Here is a 9,483-nt window from a genome sequence, read left to right on the forward strand (position 1 = left end):
TCACCACTAATACAACAGCGGTGAAGGGGAACGATTTTTCTCCCCATGAGATTGAATCAGTGTTACTGAAGAAATTTGGAGAGAGTCTCACGAAGGGAGCCTTGACGTGGTATTCGCTTTTGCACGAGCATTCAATAGATTCCTTCAAGATGCTCGTGGATTCTTTCATTAAGGCCCATGATAGGGACAGAAAAGTGTAGGCCCGAAAGACCGACATATTCAGGATTGCACAAGGAGAGTCCGAGTTGCTGCGTGAATTTGTAACCCAATTCCAGAAGGAAAGGATATTGCTTCTGGCCGTTTTGGACGAATTGGCGGCTGAGGCATTCACCAAGAATCCGAAAAGTTCCGATGCTTCCCAGAAGTTGAAAGAAAGCTTGCTTGAGTTCCAAGTGACAACTTGGGTGGATGTTCACAACCGGTACGAGTCAAAGATAAGGATTGAGGATGATCATCTCGACTTCCCGACGTTGGTTATAGGTCGAGAGAAGAATAAAGATAAATCAAATAACGATTTGGACACAGATAGACGATCTTCGAGGAGCCAATATTTTCCCTATGAATGGGTCAAACGACATGGCAGAGGTTTCTGGTCGGCGGATAGGTTCATTACTGATAGAAGAACTAATCGCGGCCGGAGCAACATGTCATTACAGGAAAAGGAAACGTTAGGTTCTCGAGATTCTTCCTACCCCGTGCTTTTAGAATATAACTTCAACGTCAGTATAGTAGAGTTGGTATCGGCTATGAGGAAAATTAAAGAAGAATGGTTCCTGAAGCCAATGAGATCAGATCCTAGCTAGAGGGATCCTAATTTATGGTGCGAATAGCACGGGATAAACTGTCACCGGACTAGGGATTTCCAGCATCTGTGCAAAGAGGTTGCGACAATGCTGAAAAGTGGCCATCTCAGGGAATTCTTAAGTGACCGGGCTAAAAATAATTACAGTCACAATCGTGACAATGCGGAGCCCTCAAAAGCAAGAGAAGATCTCCACCGCATGACGATCAACATGATTTTTGGAGGGAACGAGATTAAAGGGGTTACCTTTTTGGCGAAAAAGACAAAGATATTAGTAACCCATAGCAAGAGACTCCAGGAAGTCGCTGAAGACGACATCACCTTCACGAAGGAAAATGCAGATGGATTGTTGCTACTGCACAATGACGCATTCATAATTTCTTTAAATGTATTAGATTTTAAAATGAATCGTGTTCTGGTGGATCCATGGAGTTCGACCAATATGATAAAATGGAGGGTATTGGAGAAATCCAAACTTACCAGAAGCATCATTCTGGCCACAAAAATCCTCACCGACTTCGATATCCTGATACCCGCGAATGCCGAAGGGGTGATGAAGACGACCCTTTTTGAGGTGGTGGATGGTGATATGGGCTACAACATTATCTTGGGAAGACCATGGTTGCATGAGATGAAAGTTGTGCCATCAACATATCACCAGTTGCTGAAATTCCTAACTCCCAAGGGAATCAAACAAATAAGAGGTGACCAACCGGTGGCAAGGGAGATGAATGCAATTTCGGTCTCCAATAACAAAGGGAAAGAGCATATGTCATAACAATTGCAGGAACCGGCACCCGCTCCCAAGCAAAGAGAGGTCAACCAGAGGGAAGAGGCGCCGGAATCTTATCAAGTGCCAAGGTATTTCCAGGTACCAGAAGAGACGAACGCAACACAATCCACAACGGAAGAGCTAGAGCAGGTCGCATTATTCAAGAAGTTCCTGGAAAGGAAATTCTACTTAGGAATAGGACTATACCCCAAAATATGGTCTAGATTTATTGAATTTCTTATATTTAACGTCGATTGTTTTGCATGGTCACATGAGGATATGACAGGTATCCCGCCGGAAGTGTCCATAAACAAGTTAAGTTTGGATCCCAACATCCTCCGGTAAGACAAAAAAAGCATCCTATTGCCGAGGCCAGAAACAAATTTGTCAAAGAAGAGGTAACTCGCCTACTAGATATTGATTCAATCTGAGAGGTAAAGTATCCAGATTGGCTACATAACGTAGTAGTAGTAGTTCCAAAGAAAAATAATAAATTTTGTATGTGCATAGACAATAAAGACTTGAACAAGGCGTGCCTACAGGACTCGTTCCCATTGACAAACATTGATCAAATAATCGATGTGATGGTCGGGCATTAGTTAATAAGTTTCCTCGATGCTTACTCCAGGTACATCCAAATTAAGATGAACCCAGAGGATCAAGAAAAAACTTCGTTCACAACGAACTTTGGCATATATTACTATAATGTGATGTCGTTCGGGTTAAAGAATGCTAAAGCCACTTACCAATAGCTCGTAAACAAAATGTTTGAAAAAAAATAGGGAACACCATGGAAGTCTATATAGACGATATGCTTGTTAGGTATTTGAATGTAAGTGATCATCTTAACCACTTGCAAGAAACGTTTGACATTCTTAGGAAGCATAACATGAATCTTAACCCCGAGAAGTGTGAGTACGGGGTCAACTCTATTAAGTTCCTGGGATTTATGGTATCACAAAAGGGGATTGAGGTTAACCTCAATAAAATCAAAGTCATCAAAGGTATCCCAGACCAGCTATCAAGCGTAAAAGAGGTTCAAAGGCTCATGGGGAGATTGGCCGCTTTGAGCAGGTTCATTTCCCGATCTTTAGAGAAATGCCATCATTTCTTTTCATTACTCAAAAAGAAGAACAACTTCGAATGGACCCTGGAATGTCAACAGGCTGTGAGAGATTTGAAAAGGTACTTCTCAAGTCCTCCAATAGAGTCAAAGCCAGAGGAAGGCGAAAAACTATTAGTCTACTTAGCGGTCTCAGAGGTAACAGTAAGTGCCATTTTAGTCCGCGAGGACGAAGGTATGCAATATCCAATTTATTATGTTAGTAGAATTTAATTGGGAGCTGAAACTCGCTACCCACATTTGGAGAAGTTTGCCTTAGCCTGTGTGGTCGCTGCTCGAAAGCTAAGGCCTTATTTCTAATATCACCTGATAGCTATGGTGACCACCTTTCCCCTATCGAATGAGTGGATTTGACATATAATATAAACCTTAGACATCGATTAAGTCACAATTTTTGGCCAACTTTGTGGCCGATTTCAGTCTGGGACTATTACCTCTGTCTACCAAAGAAGTAATGATAGTGCCATAAGGACAATTCCTCTGACTAACAATGAAACAAAGTATGAAGCTTTGATTGCAGGACTCAAATTGGCCCAGGGACTAGATTCTGAGGTCATACAAATCAAATGCGACTCCCAGCTGATGGTACATTAGGTCTACCAGATCTTTGAAACTAAAGAGGAGCGCATGCAACAATACGTAGAGAAGGTTCAGGCTCTGCTTGCTCGGTTTTGGGAGTGGTAAATTACGCATATCTCGAGGGAAGAAAATGCATAAGCAGATGCATTAGCTAACCTTGGATCATCGATGGAAATGAATGGATCGGACTCCGATACGATCGTACATCTTATGTACTTAGTTCTGGACGCAGATAATTATTACGAGGTAAATGTGACGAATTTTGTCTAGGACTAGAGGAATGAGATCATTGATAACCTTGAGCATGGAAAGTTTCCTAGAGATCCTAAGGCATCCCGAGCACTGTGCACTAAAGCATCACGGTATAGTTTCAAAGGAGGCCAATTGTACAGAAAATCTTTCCAAGGTCCGCTGGCCTGATGATTGGGAGCCTTCAAAGCTAATTATGTTATATGAGAAGTCCACGAAGAGATCTATGGAAATCATTCGGGCACAGACTCCTTAGTACTAAAATTGGTAAGGACAGGTTACTATTGGCCCAAAATGGGACACGATGCCAATGCTTTTGTTCAAAAATGTAATAAGTGTCAACGCTACAAATTGTTAGTACATCAACCAACAAAACCATTACACTCAGTTTTGTCTCCATGGCCATTCATGAAGTGGGGAATGGATATTTTCGGACCACTACCATCGGCCCCTGGTAAGGTAAGATTCTTTTTGATTTTAACTGACTATATTTCTAACTGGGTTGAAGTAGGTCCTTATTAAAAGGTCAGCGAACATGAAGTCGTAGATTTCTTGGGGGAGAACATAATTTGCAGATTTAGGATACCAAAAGAGATAGCCTGCGACAACGGGCCACAATTTATAGGCGCAAAGGTCATAAAGTTCCTTGAAGTCTTGAAAATTAAAAAGATCACATCTTCGTCCTATCATCCTAGCGAAAATGGTCAAGGGGAATCAACGAACAAAGTAGCTATGCAAAATCTCGAAAAGAAATTAGAAGCAGCTAAAGGCAAATGGCCCGAGGAACTGCCTAGAATACTATGGGTGTATCGAACAATGACCAAATCGAGAACAAGATAGACTTATTTCCCCCTGGTATACGGAGTAGAGGCCTTGATCCCGTTGGAAGTAGGGGATCCTACCTTGAGATACTTCCAGACAAATAACGAAATAAACAATGAAGCAATAATGGTCAATTTGGGGATGCTCGATGAGCACAAGGACTTGGCGCATATAAGGATGGCAACTCAAAAGCAAATAATAGAAAGATATTACAATCGAAGAGCCAACCTCCATCATTTAAAAATGGGAGACTTGGTTTTAAGGAAAGTAACTCAAAACACCCTGGTACTTAATGTAGGGAAGGTAGGTCCAACATGGGAAGACCCCTACCGGGTTTCAGCTATCATGGGGAAAGGGTCATATGAGTTGGAGAATCAAGATTGTGAAAATTTGCCAAGAAACTGGAATGTGGCACACCTTAAGAGATACTATTGCCGATGAACATCACATGTACTGAAAGTATGTACTGCACTCTTTTTCCTTTTGTGCAGTTTTTGTCCTAATTGGGTTTTCCTGGCAAGGTGTTTAATGAGGAAGCAACATAAAGCATACTACGAAGGAAGTTTCAATAGAAGCACTACGACCTTTTAATAACAAGGCACACTAGCGAAGAACCACTCTGGAGCGTTTAGATAATCTTTTGCTCGGTAGAAAAGTTCCCACCGAGAAGTTTAGTTTGCTATAAAACAAAGGTTACCCGACTGTTCACAAGTGCAAGCCATAAGGGATTGTTAGATAGTCTTTGGCATGATAGCATAAATTGCTAAGGGGAAGTGAAGTTTGTTATCAAACTGAAGATTATATAGCAATTCATTAGTGGAATCCTCGAAGGTGTTAAACTTCCAGTGCTCCAATTTTCATTTTTCGTATTCGAAAACTAGGGGAGAATGATATGAGGATACGATGACAAGGACTATCGCTTTTACCGGAATGTGAAACCCGGAAGCATAGTTATATCATCGGGACTAGGGACTGCGCGACCAGCCCCGTAGAAACAAGTTGTACAAGTTAGCCACAAGAAATGACAATTTCTCTTTAGCAAAACATATGCTTATTTACTCTTTAATAATGAAAGGAATAAAGTAAAGTCCTTTTATTTTTATCTTGTTTCTTGTCTGAATGATGAATTGATTTTGTCCTTTGAAAGTTAAATAAGTACTTCAAATATTAGTGCCGTAATGAATAAGAGACGTCCTTTTTAAGAGCACCGTAAACATAAGAGGGCTCTCTCTTATGAAAACCCCCACGATAAAGAGTTGATTTAGGTAGAACCTGTTCCCGAAATCCAAATGCTTTCGGGGGAGAACATACCCAAAGCCTTGCATAGTGAGACACAAACAGTAAAACTTGTGTAAAATACTTAAACGGAAAAGGATGCAAAAATTAAACTTGCATAAATATTTAAATGAAAGTAAGCAGAAGGGAAAACTCACGCAATACTTGATCAAAAGGTGTTTTGCATTTACAATGAATGTGCCAAATGACACAGGTACCAAAATTGGGAAATGAAATGAAAAGCTAGGATGTTGCATCTTCAGAACATGGAGGAAGAGAAGCATCCGCGGCCCTAGGAGAAGTGGGTAGATCCACCGCCGGCTCAATGTCTTGGTCTTCATCATTTTGACCTTCAGCATCGTCTCCTTCCGGTTACTCTTCAGTTCTTGAGAATTTGGAACCGGAACCAGAAGAATCGGAAGCATCAGGCCTTGCCAGATGACCCCTTTTAGCAGTTGACTCTAGCTCTCAGACTTTAGCGATTTTGGCATCAAAGTCAATTACACTCGCTTTAGCCTCTTCCAAGGTTATTCTCCTCATGATATACATAACATATGTTTTTTCAATAACGAGGGAAGCCACTCGACACTTGAGTTCTTCTTTAAGTTGGTCAACCTCGGCAGAAAGATTTTCCCGTGCGGATCTAATGGACCGGAGGCGAACATCGAGATCACGGGCAGTAGAGCTAAACAATCAATTATTCTCATTGGTCCTATTATATTTCTCCTCCAATTGCACATATTTCATCCCGGCAACAACAAGCTCTTCAATTTTGGAGTTCAAGGATGCCTTCAAATTAGTTAATCTTTCAGTGGAGGCAGCTTCGCGATCGGATGCAGCAAGAATGACACTATGGACTTCAGCCCATCTGGTCCTAGCCTCTTAAAATTGAACCCTCAGCAAGGCAATTTCTTGGATAAGGGTCTCTACTTCTTGCTTGCCTTGTTGCAAATGAGCCTCCAACACAATAGCCCCAACAACTTTGTCTTCTAGTTCTGAGAAACGAGTAGTAGTTTGGTCCTGCTCGGCCAAAAGTTGATCCCACTCAGAGGTAAGTTCCTAATTATCTCAAATAATCCTTTGGAGGCCCTCGGAAGCAAGGAAATTTGCCTGCGAAACAAAAAAGGCAAAATCAAAATACTACTAAATCAAAGATAGAAAAGATAACGAAAGGAATGAAGAATATACCGCTGCGGCATTGTGCATTATCATTGTTCAACAAACACTCTCCCGAGAGAGCTTGTATCTTTTCCCAATCTTTTTAGGAAGACATAGGCTTTAGATAGTTAGCAAGTTCCACCGGTCGGGATAGCAGATTGCATCTGGTAGAAATCTAGAGAGTAATTTTAAAGGGGCAGCATAATTTTGCCATAAGTTCCCATGAGCTGGGGACTGGGGGAGAGGAACATTCTCTTCTCGGACAGATGCGGCCGTTGGAGATGATGTAGTAGTTGTTGGTGGAAGAGTTCGTGAAGAAGGAGATGAAGCTGATGGCGTTGAAGGATGAGAAGTGGTTGTGGCAAGCGCAGTGCTGTGTGCTGGTTGCTTGTCAACCAAAGATGGCAGGGACCCGGTACTCAGCCTCACAGTTCTGGATGCAGCGAATGGGATCCGAAAATGGGAGTTGGCATTTTTCACCATCTCAAACTCCCCCGAGAGCACCGAGGCATCGTCCTCAGTTTGTGTAACTAACTCAATAGATTGAGCAGTCTATTGAGTTAAGGAAGATCGCCATCTTCTACGTAGAGAATCCCCCTCCTCGTTGGCTTCCCCATCATCGTCAATCATCAAGGTGTCTATGGTCAGCCGGAGTAGGGGGCTCGTCACCACAACTTTCAGAGATGACTGGGGAGCGGCATTCTTTTCCCTATTATTCTTTCCCCCGGCCACGAAGGCACATCTTCCTTTTGGTTGCTTATTCTCCTATCAAGGACTCCGAGAAGAAGCACTTGCACCAGAAGCAGGCTCGGAGACACCTATTTGTGTAAAAGCCTCATGCAACAGCCTCGCCGCATCAACAGGATTAGCCAAAACATCTTCCTCGGGGACAACAACTAAGCCCTGTGGTAGACCAGAATTCAACACGAGAGAAGACTCAAACGATTTCCTTATGTGAAAAGGTAAAAACAAGATGAGTTTGAGCTACCATAATTTTTTGCCTTCCACCCATATTTTAGGGACAGTTCTTTCCACATGCGGGTTTCGAGCATAGTAACGTCCAAAATTTTCTATACCCCTTCGTCCAAGCCCTCAACCCTAGGTGGAACCCACTGAGTTGCTGAAATAGGTAAAAGAAGAAGGGTCAATAATGATATGGAGTGATCTTTATAAGAAGAAGAAACAAACGGTAGACTTACGAGTGCGGTTCTATAATTCCGGAAAAGAAGGAGCCGTGGTCGGGATGACATCACTAGTGGTGACTTAAACAAACCATTCCATCCATCCACGATCGTTGTCATCATCCATGCTGGATAACAGTACATGGTGGTCACGTTTGCTGAAATATATCATTCCCTCGCAGAAGATTTTGGGAGAATAGAGGTTCATCACTTGAGCTAGAGATAGCTCTTCTTCCGTTTCCTGGCACAGGCACCAAAGACAAGCGATTGTCCTCCACACGGAAGGACTTACCTATTCCAAGCACACCTGATAGCGGAGGCAGACCTCTACAATGACGGATTCAAGCTCTCCACTCAAAGAAATAGCTCCCAAAGTGAAGGGATACGTGTAAAAATATGTACAACCCTTCTTGGGTAAAGTTATCTGCTCCGCCAGGTCGGGAGCGATAATATTCAAATCTTGACAGTGGCAGTCTTCCTTCACAATAGGGATAATAGAAGGATGGATAGAAGAAGGATATGCGCTAATAGCCCATGTACGAGGGTGAGTAGAAGGATATTTCTCTTCAATATCTTTGGTAGTGATCAAATTCTTTGGGATGATGGTACTTAACGTAGGGGGAGCAGCATCATCAGCTTTGCCTTTGTTCTTTGAAGAACTAGGGTTCTAGAAGAAGAGGCCATTTTTTATCAGAAGAAGGGTTTTCTCTCAAGAAGAAAGCAAAAGAAAGGCTAAAAACAAAGTATGAGTTGAGTAAAGAAGTTTGAGAGAATTTAGAGTATTATGAAATGTAAATAAAGGAGGCTGATACATATAAGTAAAGGTATAGGCGGCTAAACTCGTGGCCATAATTACCTCGATAACCGGCAAAAGTGATGCTAAATCACGGGATGACACGTGTTTGGGGCATTAAATATAGAGATATGTACGTCTAATCAACCGTCAAAAACTTCTCAGAGGGGGTCAGTGAATTTACCGCCAAAGAGGATGTTTCTACCAACTTCCCAGTGACACAAAATTATGTCACCGAAAAGAAGGGGGACTATCTGTACCGAAAAAAATATGTTTATATTAAATGATCGCATGAGGATGTGACACGTGGAGCCGAAGACAAAAGATAGTTGAAATCAAAGACAACGGTCCCATATGTTACCTGATAGTAGCCTATATTATACGATGTATATGCTATTTATGCTCTAAGTAAACCATACTTTATTGATGTGATAAGTGCTACTCCCTCCGTTCCAACTTATGTGAACCTGTTTGACTGGGCACAGAGTTTAAGTAAAAATGAAGACTTTTGGAATTTGTGGTCCTAAACAAGTTCAAATGGAGCCCAGAGTATTTGTGTGGTTATAAAAGCTTCTCATTAAGGGTAAAGTTGTAACTTTAAGCTAAATTATTACCAAATTTAGAAAGGGTTCATTCTTTTTTGGAACGGACCAAAAAGGAAATAGGTTCACATAAACTGGAACAGAGGGAGTAAATGATAACAAAATGCTCTAATTGAGGTTTTTATTC

At 41.8% G+C, this 9,483-nt stretch overlaps 1 protein-coding gene across 1 annotated transcript; it reads left to right on the forward strand.

The window, feature by feature from the left end:
* Positions 1-890: 890 nt before the first annotated feature.
* On the forward strand, positions 891-1,580 carry LOC138889569 (uncharacterized). Its single transcript, XM_070172897.1, has one exon. It carries the CDS (start codon positions 891-893, stop codon positions 1,578-1,580), a length of 690 nt encoding a protein of 229 aa, XP_070028998.1.
* The last annotated feature ends 7,903 nt before the right edge of the window (positions 1,581-9,483 follow it).

Source organism: Nicotiana sylvestris, chromosome 4 (assembly GCF_000393655.2).
Source record: "Nicotiana sylvestris chromosome 4, ASM39365v2, whole genome shotgun sequence".
Taxonomy (NCBI): Eukaryota; Viridiplantae; Streptophyta; class Magnoliopsida; order Solanales; family Solanaceae; genus Nicotiana; species Nicotiana sylvestris.